At 38.3% G+C, this 16,091-nt stretch overlaps 1 protein-coding gene across 1 annotated transcript in view; it reads left to right on the forward strand.

Annotated features, from left to right (window-relative positions):
* cwc27 (CWC27 spliceosome associated cyclophilin) overlaps positions 1-14,331 on the forward strand; it is a 55,575-nt gene extending 41,244 nt beyond the window's left edge. Inside the window, exons 12-14 of the mRNA XM_055208979.2 lie at positions 3,380-3,489; positions 3,788-3,900; positions 13,890-14,331. Coding sequence (XP_055064954.2) covers positions 3,380-3,489; positions 3,788-3,900; positions 13,890-14,052 — 386 coding nt within the window. The 3' untranslated portion in view covers positions 14,053-14,331. The remainder of the gene's footprint in view (positions 1-3,379; positions 3,490-3,787; positions 3,901-13,889) is intronic.
* The last annotated feature ends 1,760 nt before the right edge of the window (positions 14,332-16,091 follow it).

Consider the following 16,091-nt stretch of genomic DNA (forward strand, 5'->3'; position numbering starts at 1 on the left):
GACCGTCATTTTTACCCGTCTGTTAAAAAATTACACTGTAAACATTAATTACAGCTTTAACTTGGCAAATAACCAAGGTATAAGCGGGATAATCCACGGCTAGCCATGCATTAAAGGGTTTTAATGCACTTCGCAGAGACAACTAGCTACGCATCGGGTGGTTCTTCGCCTCTACGTCGTGCATTAAAACCCTTTAATGCATGGCTAGCCGTGGATTATCCCTTACTTATACCTTTTCTGAGACGTGTACCGCCCTAAATTCTTATACAAAGGATGTGTGTCTGATTTTAAAACATGCAGGAATTAGAAAATAAAGTGCAGGACTTGCTTGATGTTAAAATGGTTATTAAGAGAAATAAAGTTCAGGACCTGATTGATGTTTAAAGCTTTATCAAGACCGACAAGACTCGAAAACGATCTTCCTCGCACCGTTAAGTATTTTAATTATTTGTTAAAGTACTTGATGTTGATTCTGTAAAACTACAGCTTACAGGATCTATGTTATTTTTAGTTTGTCACGTGTAAGATTAACAAGAAGGGGATAACGTTTCTAACCCTAAGTGCAGGAGTAACAAGTTTTTTAGACAGATATGCTAGTATAGGTAATGGTTTTGAACCAATTGCTGTAAATTTACAAACTAATAATAAACCTACCGTATGTTGCCAAAACATGAGAGTTATAAATAATATTTAATTAGGAGATTAGCTATGGTTTATGGATTAAAACAATACATTGTATATTCACACAAAACCCTACCCCCACACTGCTGCGGCAGGTTACTTTTCGTCCCAACCCTAGTCATTCCTCTTCTCATCTCTGACATGAAATGAAGAGCTGAAGTCTCTCGTTCTTCATGCTTATGCATTCAGCAGATACCCAGGATCGCCACCGCCATGTCTTTCTCAAACGCTGCATGGTGTTCAGGAGGATGTCTTGATTTTAAATGATAAAGGAAACATGTTGTGCTGTATGTTTTCATGTCTTTCTTGAAAACTTTCAAATGCTGTCATCAACAAGTTTTCTTCTATAAATATATAAACATACAAATATATCAAATGGTAAAACAGACCCTCTGCTTTAAACAAACAAACAAAATGGGGAAAAACTTTCATCCTATCTTCATTTTCTTAAATATGGGTAGGTTTCTTCAAAAATACCAAATTTTGAGCAAAAGCTTAAATAATTGCATTTTTGTAAAGGAATTTTGTTAGAGATCAGATTCAGAACGATTAACAACATTTTAAACTTCATGTATGTTTTGATAAATTTGTTTTTTATAAATTGGGTAGTGGATAATAGCAGAATTACAGATTACCGTAAAAATTCGTAAAAAAAGCGTCATTGTCAGGGAAATGTTTTTTCTTAATTGACAAGATAAATCGTCAATGGTGGGGAAAGAGTTTAGGTATGGATACGGGGATTTAGTTTTGAACCTTAACTCTTTCACCGCCAGCGTTTTTTAAAAAAGTTGCCAGTCAGCGCCAGCGTTTTTCATGATTTTCACAAAAGTGTAATGCCTTCCTGAAAATGTTCTTCTTCAAATATATAATCATACAATATACAAAATGAAAGAACAGACCCTCTGCTTTCAAACAAAAAAAACCCGTTTCATCCTACCTTGAGTAGTTCTTTTGTAATCAGCTTTTGAATATGGGTAGTTTTCTGCAAAAACACCACATTTTGAGCAAAAAGCAGAGATAATTCCATTTTTGTGATGGACTTTTCATAGAGATCCCATTCAGAGCGATCTTTCAAACAGACACGGACATGCAGCAGCTTGCCATAGTTCAATACTTCCGGGTTTAAAAAGTTACGGAAGGGCGCCACCTAGTGGATAATAGCGGTATTGCGGAAAGACGGAAATACTCGTCATTGGCGGGGAAGCGTTTTCTCTTGATTGACGAGATATCTCGTCAATGGCGGGGAAAGAGTTAAAAAATCTTTAACTGGATTTTCTTGAAAATAATTTTTGCTCACTCTTTCACTATGCATACATTTGCATAAAGCATCCATAATTGTACATGCCCATGTTGATTAGAGTATTAAAAACTTAAAAAGTGTCAAATTAAGGTAAATATAGAACAGATAAAAATGTGCGATTTAAGTTGTTATTAATTATGAGTTAATCATGCGATTAATCTAGATTAAATATTTTAGTCGATTGACAGCGCTAGTATTTTGAGATTATTAAGTGACTGATACGTCATGTATTCATGGCAACATAGCCCTTCAGTAACTTCAAATAAGCTCAAATTTTTTTATTGTTTTCTCTCACGTATCGATTCACTTCAGAAGACATAATATTACACTGATGACTGTTTGCACTTTTTGGACCTTTGCTAATGTTGAGCCACAAATAAAATAAAATGCTTTTTAATATCTGACAAGCCAGGCAATTTTACATTCATTATGGTGGACATATCGCATGTGATAATGCATGCGATATTGACCCAGCTTGTCAGTGAACTACAGCTCTGTGTAGTAAATGCCGCTCCATCTGAAAGCATGAGATTTACTACTAATCAAGGAACCGGCTTTACTGACAAGATACGTGTTACAATGCACCCCTACTCTGGTCGCTGGGAAAAACCTTTTGGTGGACACGAGTCCTAATATTGTGTGTCATCATATATCTGATAACATTTTTGTGTTTTTATGTATACACATATCTGATGTGGTCCTTGGTCACATAATATTGCTAGGGCTGGGAAAAGATTAATCGCATACAAAATAAAGGTGATTTTTGGAATAATAAATGAGTGTGTGCTGTGTGTAATTATTATGTACATATAAATACACACACATTCATGTAAGTTTTTATGAAACATTTACATGTGTATATATATTTATTTGTATTTTTATATATTCTATATTATATATAAATTAGAAAAATTGATATATAAATAAAAAAAATCTGACATGAATATATGTATGTGTGTGTGGTTATACAAAATAAATATACACAGTACGCACACATATATTATGCACAAAATAACTTTTATTTTGTATGCGATTAATCGCAATTAATCTTTTCCCAGCCCTAAATATTGCATAATGTAGATTTGTATCTTTTAAAAGAAAAGAAAGTCAAACTCAGATTTTAGCTTTTGCACTGATGAGGGTCTTGGGACCTGAAGTTTGGCACTAAAATACAGATTATATGGCTCACTGGAGTTGTCATCTTTATTGAAATTTATAGTTGCATAAACTTTATGTATTTCATATGTAACATTAATAACTTCTACTCTGGAATTCATCTATTTTTCTTTTCATCCTTTCCTTAAATCCTTTCACTTTAGGCACACTATTTTAAGATTGATTTCTGAGAGTCAATGAATTACTCTCATTCAGAGCATAATCACTTTTTTCCTATTGAAGGTGAAAGTAAACCAGCCAATGAGGCAATGGCTGAGTACCTGGAGAGCAGGAAGAAGTATGAGGACATGAAAAAACAGAAAGTGAAGAGGGGCTCTGGTCGAGAGGCACAGGTAGGTTATAACTTAAAAATTAAAAAGATGTTTATTATTTTACATTTAGAAACACTGTAAAAATGATGTCAAATCCACATATATTTTATGTTACTTCAACTTAAAATGTAATCTTGTTTTTATAAGTTATGTCAGTTATGTTCAACTGACTTGCATTGCATTGAAGGACTACAATATATCACTTCATTCATCTCTTGATGAAAACCATGATGCTTCTGTTGGTACCCATGCAGTTTGACAATTTGAAAGTGAAAAACATAAAAATCAAAATATCATATTGTCTTTCTTGCCTCTAAAGACACTTGCCCTTTTGGAGAGTTTCAAATCCAAGCTGACATCTGCGATCTCAGAAGCTCCTAATGTTCCTGAGGAAAACTTTGAGGAACTAGGCGAGGATGAGGATAAAGGCTGGTGAGTGGGATTACATCAGTTCTCCTCTCTGTTTTACTCATTCCTACGGAGGTTTAATGCACTAATGGACTTGCAGTTGTCTGTGATCAAGTGCATTCTCAATAACTCACACCTCATTGATTGTCCCAGTGCAGGGCTACTGTTTCACATTAAGCTAGCGTAGCTATTTATTTGAACTAACATAGCAAAACGTTCATACTCTCTCCACATCAGGCACAGCTGCTGGCCCTAAGTGTGCCTGAACCACCTCGGCTCTCCATCCAAGTAATGCGTTTGGCTCTGGATCTCGCTGACACCATTAGAACAGTATGCAGTGTTTGTTTTTGCTGTGCAGCAATAGCCACTTGTGGAGAAGTAGTTTTCTCAGCTGACTTAACTGAGTAAATAACTGCTTGAGCAGACGGAGGGCCCAGATGGAACACGTCACACCCACCGTACGCCAGACGAGCCGACAAGGCCGTGGCACCCAAAGTGGCCCCAGCAGGGCGCGTCAACCTGCAGTCAGACACGTGCTGTCTTTTTAACAGACAGTCATTACGGGTGCCAGCAGGAACCAGTGATCGGGATTAGCCAGTGGTAGGCTTTGTTGCTATAGAGTATATGTGCCAAAAGGACCGGCATACAGTGTGTTGTACTTATATATGCTGATGGCCTCATTTAAGCGTAGCCAAGCAAGATTAGTTAGCTGTGTTTTTATTTGGTTCACAAATACTACGATTTATTCACGAGTTGTATGTTGTACATCATTTAATGTTCTTGCATTAATGTTAGTATGCATATTTCAATATGCGGTCTTATTCAAAAACATATGTTACATAGGTTTTACATTTTTACAAACCAACCAGAACACCCTACCAAAGCCTAGCAACCAGTCAGAACATCTTAGCTAATAATCAGAACACCCTTGCAATCCTTAGCAACCTACTAAACATCATAACATCATAGCAATCAACTAGAACATCCTATCAATGCCTAGCAACCAAACAGAAAACCCTAGCAATCTTTAGCAACCAACTAAAACATCATAACATCATAGCAATGCCTAGCAACCAATCAGAACATCCTAGCAACCAAACAGAAAACATTAGCAATACCTAGTAGCAACCAGAACAGCTAAGCAATACCTAGCAACCAATCAGAACATCCAAGCAAACAATCAGAAAACATTGACTGTATCTAGAAATCAACCAGAACAGCTTAGCAATGCCTAGCTACCATTCTGAACATATTAGAAACCAGTCAGAACATCTTGACAACCAAACAGAGCACCCATTGCTAATAGCTAGCAACCAACCAGAGGAACCTAGCATAGTCTAGCAACCAATTGGAATGTCTTAGAAACCAAACAGAAATTCCTATCATTACCTAGCAACCAATCTGAGCAACCTCGCATTGTCTAGAATCCAATCAGATATCTTGGCATCCAGTAAACAACCAGAAACCATAGCAACCTTGGCAACCAAACTAGAACAGCTTAGCAATGCCTAGCAACTAGGGCTGGGTATTGGCAAGGGCCTCACGGTACGATACATATCACGATCCAAGGCCTGTGGCACGATTTATCACAATACGATACAATGCATTGCATGTTGCGATACATTGCAATACCTTTTCTATTTTTTTTTATTGAAAGGTAAAAATACTTTCTTACTCCTGCTAACTTCTGAGACATTGGCCGAATGGCCGTATATAACAGACAACTGGAAAAGGACAACTACAGCAGCGGCAGAGGAGGTCGTTTGACGCACACATAGGGATTTTTATATTGATATTAGATATTGAAATATCAGGGTGGTTAGCTGCTGTATCGATATTTTTTCCCAGCCCTACTAGCAACCAGTCAGAACATCTTGACAACCAACTAGAAAACCCTGGCTATACCTAGCCACCAACCAGAACAGCTTAGCAACCAAACAGAGAACCCTAGCAATACCTAGCAACCAGCCAGATCAACCTAGCATTGCCTATCAATCAATCAGAACATCTTGGCAACCAATCAGAAAACCCTGGCAATACCTGGCAATCAACCAGAGCAACCTAGCATTGTCTAACAATCAATCAGAACATCCTAGCATTACCTAGCATCCAAGCAGAACAGCTTAGCAATGCCTAGCAGCCACTCAGACATCTTAGCAACCAAAGAGAGAACCCTTGCAATGCCTAACAACCAGCCAGATCAACCTAGCATTGCCTAACAACCAATCAGAACATCTCAGCAACCAAACAGAGAACCCTTGCAATACCTAGCAATCAGCCAGATCACCTTATCATTGCCTAGCAAGAAGCAACCAATAAAAACATCTTCGCCACCAAACCGAAAACCCTAGCAGTACCTAGCAACCAAGCAGAACCATCTGAGCAATGTCTAGCAATGAACCAATCATCTTTGTTTTATCTTTCGGCCTGATGGAAGGGATATTCATGCAAGTAGAGGTGAGTGTATTATTGACAGCACAGTCCTTTGGCCAGGATAACATTTATGATGCTGCAAAATGAATCAGGCTCAGGGGAACATCAATCTTGATGGTGTATACGGGGCACACCGTTAGGCCTTCAGTTGTACTGTTAAGTACACAAATAGAATATCAATTAGAAATGGTTCAATCTGATTCTGTTTTCCCCATGATCGTCCTAGCATATGTGATGAAGACAAATGCGTTTGTAAGTATGGCCTCTGAGATGGCAGCAGATACTTACAAACTGATTTTGCCCATTCGCATTTGGAGATTTTATTATGAACAATATCTTTCTCTATTTAATGAACTCCAATCTCAATAGGACATTACTCACAAGTGCGTAACACGGCTAGTCCTAGTTTTTCAGAGGATTACGGGAAGCAGGCTGGTAAATCATTCTGCTTTTGTTGAAACGTATAGCTTCAGCGGTATGCACAACTAGCTTTTCTGGGTTCTCCATAAGCTACACATGCCCAATCCATAGAATTGGGTTCATTTAAAATCTTGGGTTGAAGTCTGATAGTCTGTGGGTTGGATGCGATGTGTATGGTAGACGCCTGTAATTTTTCCAAGTGCAAACGCATTTGTAAAAAGACCGTAAATCACAATCAAACGTAAAGAATGCGGTTGAGCACATGCCTCTGTGGAGCGTAATGGCTTTACGCTTGATGAATTATCAGTCTTAATGGTGTGCGAGACAGTGGCGCAGCCGCAGCGGTGACATGCTTCAGGATAAAGCGAGGGATCTGTCAGGCCGTCGTCCTCCCTCTTTGTGCGGCACTCCGCTGCAGGGAAATGAATTCCGACACTGTGTTTTCTCCTTGCATTCTCTTTTCATCAAAGACCTCAAGCTTCTATCTAAATACATCCACTTAAATACTCCAACAAATACCACATGTGAGAGGAAAACGGGGGCCACCGTCTAGTTCAGTTATTTCATCCTCGACTGTCATTACTGTCTCGGGACCCCGACCAAGCTCAGACGTCTCTGGTGGTGGCCCTTAGCTGGGAGCCCCAAGCCCAATTCTCGGGAGGAGGCACAAGAGGCCCCCAGTGCTAGAAAAACAGCAGTGCGAAGTCTGTACCACTTTCCGAAGGTCTGGTGCACCCCGTGAAAGGAACACGGGTTACAACAGGTCAGACACTGGAAGTCAAGTCTGGGCCAGATTGTAAACTATTCCATCTGTGTCTGCGTCTACAAAAACCTCTTTCGCCCAGGAGCCTGGGCCTCACTCATTCCTCCTCTATTTTTCTAAAGCGAAAGAAAAATAAATTCAGGAAGAGGCTTCCGAGTGCCTCAGCATCACGGCCGGACTGAAGCGGTAGCACGTCCCTGATAAGAGCCCCAATCGAATGGTGGGATTTTTTGCGCAAGCCATAACTCTGGGCGAGGAGTCGGACGGGCTGTCATCACAGAGACTGCTAGACAAATTATCAGAGCCGACTGCCTCGCGCGGCGGGAGTCCTCAGAGTCTGCCAGAGTATAGCCATGACATTCTAGATGAGCTGTCACATCTCCTACGGACTTCAAATGGACACGAGCATGCACACACACACACACACACAAACTCTTAAAAACGTGCTCATGTATACGCGCAGACACGCTTTATATGTCTCTGGCCGAATTCAGGGGTTCTGCGAAAGCTCAATAATAGCAGCATGGTGGATTACTTACGAAAGCGAGACTTTTGAGAGCCTCGTAATTTTAAAGAGCAGACTGCTTCGGTTCTCAGTTCCTTTATGCATTCGTCTTGACGCAGACAACAGGCTCAATCTAAATCTTCCTTCAGCTCCTACGGTTACTTCCTGACACACTTCTGCAAAACCACCAAAAGTTGCACCGGATTGAATGGCGGCCGCAAGCTGCTGAATTATTGAAATCTGCCATCACATCTTGTTCATTCAAACCAGCTCTTGACTTTATAGGCAAATGCGTTCAGTTTCATACCTGCGCTACCGGCTTTGGGTTCTCGGAGAGATGTTTTTCCAGAAATTTTTGACCTTCACCAGAATAGCTCAAACAGGTGTGGATTGTTAGTTCCTTTCGCATCTTTTTTTGGTTTAGATGAGACCCCAGAGAGCCATCCAGCCATGTCTATGATGTACAACAATGACCCGTTTCACCCCTGCTGAAGTTTCATGTCTTGATTCTGACAGTTCCCCCGCTGCCATCCTCTTAGTAGGAAATATAGGTCAGCAGAGCAGAGGTGAGATGTGAACATGTTGGATTTGCATCTCATTCCTTGCCCAGATCCAAAATTCTGCACTAAGGGAGACTTGAGGAATCTCTAGAAAGTTTAAAAGCTTTTACACTTGTATGGTTGCATACCTGTGTTGATACAATTCCAGCTTTTAAGTATATATTTACGGTTTTTACAGCGAAACCTAATGGTATTAACCACCTAAGACGCAAGATCACATTTTATGTTGTTTGCACCATAATACTTAATTCTGTGTAATTGGAACCTGTACACAAACGTGGACAATTACACTGCTTCATATTCAAAGAAAAATACTTGGTTATTATATTAATTGGTTCTTCCTAACCCCAAATAGCTGGAAGAAATCTGAAGAAAGACAAACCAAAGCTTGGGTTTTAGGAGGTTATAGAAACTATTAACCTAAATATGAAAAAAATTAACACAAGCTTTCCTCAAATACGAAATATGTGACCTTGTCTGTGAAAACCCTGCTAAAGTGATTTTTAGTGATTTACTGTTTTCTACATAGAATGTTCTTTATGCTGTGTAGGATGATTTTGTGTAAATATAACCTTGATATATTTCATATTACCGTGTAAGATCATTTCAAAGATTGAAATCAATGTGAAATCAAACTTTGAGGGTCCTAATCTCAAAATTAGATTGAGACTTTTACCTGGATTAAATAGAAAGGGTCACATGTTGTTTTCTTTAGGTCTGATTTGTACATTTGCGGCTTTCAAGTAAGTGTTTACATTAAAAGCCCCTAAGACTGCATTAAAGAAGTGCATGTGACCATTCACACAGGAAGCCACATTTGTGACCTTGGACCATATTTTTAAAAATGAGGTTTTTACATTTGTCTGTAAGTTGAAAAATAAACAAACTTTCCATTGATGTATAGTGTGTTAGGATTAGGGATGCACCAAATCCAGAATTTTTGCGAAAAGGTTTCGAAACCAAATACCGAGTCCTACTCGCATTGATATTCCATTAACACAATAAAACAACGTCCACAGCAGTGTATTTTTCATTTTATTTGATTTAAACTGTAAAAAAAGGATAGGCAACATTATGAAAGGATGACAAGTGGGAAAAACTATTTTGACAATTACCATAAGCCTATGCATTATGAAAGCGGTGCAGTACGATGTGCTAGTTTTTTCCAGGTGCGTCCACGAAATGTGAACCGCCCCTAAGGCTCACTGGAAAAAAAACGATTTATCTCCACGTCAGCACCCGATGTGTGTAATCAACGGCCACGTGACATCGACCAGCGTAGCGCAAGCCTAGGGTTCGGTTCGGTGGAAAAAAAATCTAAGATTCGGCGGAACCCGAACCCCGTCAAAAAGCCCAGTATTCGTCCGAATCCGAATCCTGGATTCGGTGCATCCCTAGTTAGGATAGGACAATTTTTGGCCAAGATGATAAAGCTTTTTTAATATCTGGATTCTGAGAGTGCAAAAAAATATATATTGAGAAAATCGCCTTTACAGTTGTCCAAATTAAGCCCTTAGCAACTGGATCCACTCACATAAATAAAGTTTTGATATATTTACGGTAGGAAATTTACAAAACATCTTCATGGAACATGATCTTTACATAATATCCTAATCATTTTTGGCATAAAATAAAAATCTATAGTTTTGACCCAAACAATGTATTGTTGGGTATTGCTACAAATATCCCTCTGCTACTAATGGCGCTTTTACATTGCATAGTACCCCACGGTTTGGTTTGGTTTCGTTTGGGTCAGGTCAGCTTACTTTTGGGAGCTTTTCCATTGGGTGCAGTACGTAGTACCCGATACTTTTTTCGTACCACCTCGGTTGGGATTCCAAGCGACTCGAGCTGATACCAAACGTGATGCGAAAACACAGTAGATCACTGATTGGCCTGAGAGAACCGTCTCTACTTGCGTCATCGCTATATGTAAAAGATTAGCTTTACCTTTAGTGCTAGCTTGCGCTGTCTTGAACAAACATGTTGTCATCTGTGCTCTGCTATAATTTCCCAAACTCCCTTTTAGCGATGAAAAACATCAACAGGTTGAGAACCAGGGACACCATACAAGTTTTTTCCAAACTTGCAGTTTGTGGCGGCACATTCGCGACGAGCACGTCAGCATTATATTAAATTCAATTTCAATGAGGCTCAGCGGAGCGCCGTCGACTGACCCCACGGGTGTTTGAACAGAAACTGTCACGTGAGACAGAGGCAGTGATAAACGCGATGTGCAAACATCTATTTGTGGTGGCCAATTTTAATTTTGTGGCGGACTGATAAATAAATGTATGGGAATGTACAAGGACGCTCTCACTTGTATGATGTCACAGCAGTAGGCTGTGCAAAAATAACGACACGCCTATAATCCCTCCCACTGCGAAGTGATACCAAACTCGATGGAAAAGCTAACCACGCCAAAGTGAGGTGAGCTGACCCGACTCAAGCTAAACTAAACCATGGGGTACTATGCAATGGAAAAGCGCCATTAAAGGGACACTCCACTTTTTTGAGAATAGGCTCATTTGCAGCAGGCGCAATGATATTACGCAGCGCCCGAAAATTGTCCCCATGGTAACTTTCAATAGCACGGGACTATTTTTGAGCGCTGCGTAATATCACTGCGCCTGCTGCAAAATGAGAGTATAGTTCCTAGCCATATCGGCCTATAAAATTGCAAACTTTTACTTTTCCGTCGGCCTTAATACACAATGTAACTACAGAAGAGAACTACAGAAGAGTCAAGTTTAAAATAGGAAAATTATCAAAACTCTTTGGTTATTTTTTAGAGCGTTGCTAATGGTCTAATCAGATTTAATGGATTATGCTAAGCTATGCTAAAAGTGGTACCACCAGACCCGGAGATCAGCTGAATGGATTCCAAAACAGTAAAAATCAAATGTTCAACTCTAGGGGAGCTGGAACTTTTTTTAAAGTGTGTCTTTTTAAGGGACAGTTCACCTTTCCTATCTAAAACTGTGTGGAAAACGTGAACGCACAACTTCCCCTTCTTCCTTCCAATGCGCTTTCGACACGGCATTCTAAAAATGTGAAAAAATTGACTGGCCGGAAAAATGCTCTTTACTACTGCGTCGCTATATATTTAAGAGCGTTTGCCGCCCGGCTACATTCAAATTAACACATTGTTTTTTTTACTGCGTACAATGAGTGATCGCACAGTCAACATATGAACATATGGGTGATTCTCACAAAAACTTGGTTTTAAAAATGTCAAGCATGAAAATGTAAAAATTGCTTAAATTTACTTTTTTCCCCACCACACATTGAAAAACAAAAAAAAGCGGCAAAAAAGTCTGGAGTAAATGGGAACATTAATTTAAAAACTTTTACTTATCATTTAACACTTTTTGTAACATAATTTTAAAAATTAGTCCTAAAAAATCTCATTACCGCAACAGTCAGAAAACATCAACACTGACATATTTTCAAAATGACATGACAAACCTGAAAGAACATAATTTGGAGATTCTGCACATGCATTTAAAATCAAAGTATTATGCTTCTATTAATTAAATTAACATTTAATAAGCATCTGTTGCGGTAATGATAATCAAAATGTCGTGTAAGCGTTCTGACAAGACAATATTTCAAATTAATGATCTTACCTGGTAGCCATCTTGAAGTAACTGGTCCATGTGCTTGGTCACTCAAAATCAAACTTTATTAAAATTCTGTATGTGTGCTTAAACTGTTCTCAAAAAGTGTTGCGGAGGATGAGAACATCAGGCATGGACAAATCATTTTCCTAATTTTTCTTCATTATTATTATACATGAATATTCAGTAAATATTTTTTCTGTCATCTAAAGTAGTCTAGCAAAACATTCTTTTTTTTTTCTTAATATTTTTGTGTTAATTTGATTAAATTACAACATAACGCATGTTCAAACACAGCCGGACACATTGCGGTAATGAGAATTTCAGCAGAAAATTAGATAAAATTTACAATTTAAATTCTTATGTTGAAATCACACATTGTGCAAGGTAGAACACAGTATTGTGTTAATTCTGATGCTTTTTAATGTTACTATATTACACATTTTAAAGCTAAAATCATTAGTGTTGTGGTGTTTCAATGGTTTCGTGAGAATCACCCATATATACATACACATGCGGGTATTGACATTAGTCGCTGCTCAATAAAAAACAAAAAACGGCACCCTGCCTCTGCTGTTCCCATAGTTATTTATTAAAACACGCATGATGTTTTGGTCTTCATCAGGCAAACGACATGTTCACGAAATAAAACTGTTTACGTTTGATCAGTTTATTCAATTATATGGTTCAGACATAAGATTGAGTTGGTCCTGTGGAAACTGTAGAAAGATGTGACTTTTTATTTCACCTTATTGTTACATACTGAGTATTGCAGTAACAGTAGTTTTGACATCTCTGGCCACATATTTGATATATTTGAAGTGGACACCTGTCTTTTCTAGTTTCTTAATTCCTTAAAAGCGTTCGGTCAAAAAGGGACAAACTCAGCTATTAAATTAACCTAGTAAATGTTTATATTTAACCCAACAATGGGTTAAAACAACCCAGCATACAGTACAGTTTCTCCAGGAGTGGTTTTAGCCAGCGGTGAGCTCTTCCTTCTGATGGTGGTACTCGGGAATGCTTCAGGAATGTTTCTTCTGGCTGATGGTTTCCTCTCCCACCAAGCACTTGGAAAGAAAGAGTATTACTGAAGAAATGAAAGGTAGATCTGTTTATCTGTAGTAGCTGCGCTGTTTTGGAACCTCTTACAAGAGACATCTCTGTTGTGATAGAAGATTATGATCAACTGCTTAGTCTACAAGCTCCAATCTGATTGGCTGGCTGCACCTTTTAGGAATTTTGGAATCAGGATCTACAGGTTTAGTGTTAATCATCGCAATAACTGGGAATAGTATTTTGCTTCCAAAATGGCTGTACACCACATAAAGGTTAAGTTCACCCAAAAACTGCAATTTACTAAAAAATATAAACAACTAGCCATCATATTGTTGCAAACACATTTGATTGCTCTATCCAAGGAACAACATTTAACAGTATTTGCAGGGAATCTTGTAGCTAAAGATGGGTTAAATCCAAGTTTGACATCAGTGTTCTGGTATTAGATCTTGTGCGATAAGAAGCTCCCAACAAGTAAAAGAGTTTTTAATTTGGGTTGCACTAAATTAGCGAATCTGACGGTGGACAAAAGGAAAGTCTGCTCCGATCCGTTCCATTGGGAAATTACCATCACTTATTTTGGTGATTTAGTGGCCGGTGACTTGAGTTACTCTGTTCTTTTGAACTAAGCTCTGCTTTCCCCTATGATTTAGGATGGCCCATGTTCTCCAATTTGATGAGCAAAGCAGAAAGGTAAAAGATGCCAACATGCAAGACGAAGACACGTTCGAGATCTATGATCCGCGCAACCCAGTCAACAAGAGGAGACGAGAGGAGAGCAAGAAACTCATGAAAGAAAAAAAGGCCAGGAGGTGAGCCAGCACACTTTACTGAAGTAACCTGCCTGTCTGGATTGACCGTTTCTGTTGGGGAAGAGTCTGAACTGTATTGATGTGAAACAGCTTTACACGGCCTATCGAAAATAAAATGAATTCCTGGTTGTTTATTCACAATCGAGATGCTTGTAAAAATATAATTTGCTTTTAGTTGAGGAAGGACGACGACTCTTATTCTGCATGATCTGTTGTATTTCATACAAAACAATGTTCAATGTAAATTTTTATGGTAACAAATAAAGGTCATGTGTTTCTAACAGTTTAAGTGTTTTAAGTTTGTTTAAATCTATTCATTAAAATTAAAATATATCTTTGTAACACAACGAAGTATCTAAATCCCGTCTTAATTTGATACATGTCCCTGCTTCTCCTCTCTATCTACAGTATAACTAAAAAGGTCAAAGACCTCAGTTTTAGGAGAATTTTCTCAGATCATAGGATAACAGGGTTTTTTAGGGTTTAAATGGCATAATGGTTCCTTAAGGCTAATTGACAGTGTTATGATAAAATATACGCTCATGTTGCTGATCAGGTATCTCCACCATCATAAAAAAGAAGTTCTTCTCGAAACTCTATCCACTCCACATCTGTCATGAATCGAGCAAACATTACGAGCCTGTGAGTCCAACCTGTCCATAGTAATGCAAGACGTCCATGGTGAAGTAAACCAGAGATCATTAAGATATATCCAGTGTAATTCATCACCGAAATTAATCTTATTAGTCGTCTTTGCTACCCCACAATGGTGACATGAAGTTTTGAAATTGCAGACCGCCTCCCTGTGTAAGTCAGAGTGCTGGTAGCTATACTGGCATTGGTGAATCTCACCTGGTTTGAATTTGCGGTGGCTTTGGCCACGCGGCTCTTATGGTGTAACATTAACTCCCTTCCTGTTCCATATGAACATTTAAGCGTGATCCCAGAGGAGCAGTAAAAGGTTGCATGCAGGCCAAACCGTGCTGCTGGTCGCGAGAACTCGTGGTAGATCGTTTAGACTAAACCACAGTCTGCCGACATTATCGGCAGCACGGCTGATTCTTTGGCAAAGAAATTCGAAACTGATGCAGGAATGATATGAACTCTTTATTTTGCTGTTATTTCAAATTAGTTTTAACAGGTAGAAAGTGGTGTAGGGCTATGTGCAAAACGGTTACCAGAACATTGAATAGTCAGCGGGTTGGTTCACTTTATGTTCATGGGTCTTTAAGTGGTTTTGTTTTATAACTAGTGCTAGGTAAAGATTAATCGCGATTAATCGCATACAAAATAAAAGTGATTTTTGGCATAATATGAGAGTATGTGCTGTGTGTAATTATTATGTATAAATAAATACACACACATTCATGTATGTATTTAAGAAACATTTACATGTTTATATATATTTATTTATATTTTTATATATTCTATATTAAAAATAAATGGAAAAAAATTATATATAAGTCAAACAATTCTGAAATGAATATATGAATGTGTGTGTGTGGTTAAATATACACAATAATAAGAAACAGTACACGCACATATATTATGCAAAAAATCACTTTTATTTTGTATGTGATTAATCTTTGCCCAGCACTATTTATAACCTAATTTAATTATCAATATAGATTTTTAAATGAAAGCATTTCATCTTTTGTTATAAACTGTTTCATCGGACGCGCAAATTTAACTTCCGTTCTGTGTATTTATCAGTCTGGCTAGTGGCTAAACTGATCTTTGAAACAAATACATTGTCGAAATAAACATATTCGTATAAAATAACAAAGCTATTTTACAGTAGTTTATCTCTGATAACAAGGAAAGTAAATTACATTAGTTCATATATCTACCTAACGTGTATCAACTATTACACAGATTTAAGGTTACTGTGTAAAGTTGATGTATAATGTTAGCTACAGGTCCTTGAATTCTTGCCTGGCTGCCAAACCTCTCCGCAGAGTTGGGATTCATGCTCGTCATCTCCCGTCGTCTTTAGCAAACCAAAACTTTTTTATTTTCGACAAAGTATTTGTTTTTGGGATC

The sequence above is a fragment of the Misgurnus anguillicaudatus genome, chromosome 12 (assembly GCF_027580225.2).
Source record: "Misgurnus anguillicaudatus chromosome 12, ASM2758022v2, whole genome shotgun sequence".
In the NCBI taxonomy this organism is placed as follows: Eukaryota; Metazoa; Chordata; class Actinopteri; order Cypriniformes; family Cobitidae; genus Misgurnus; species Misgurnus anguillicaudatus.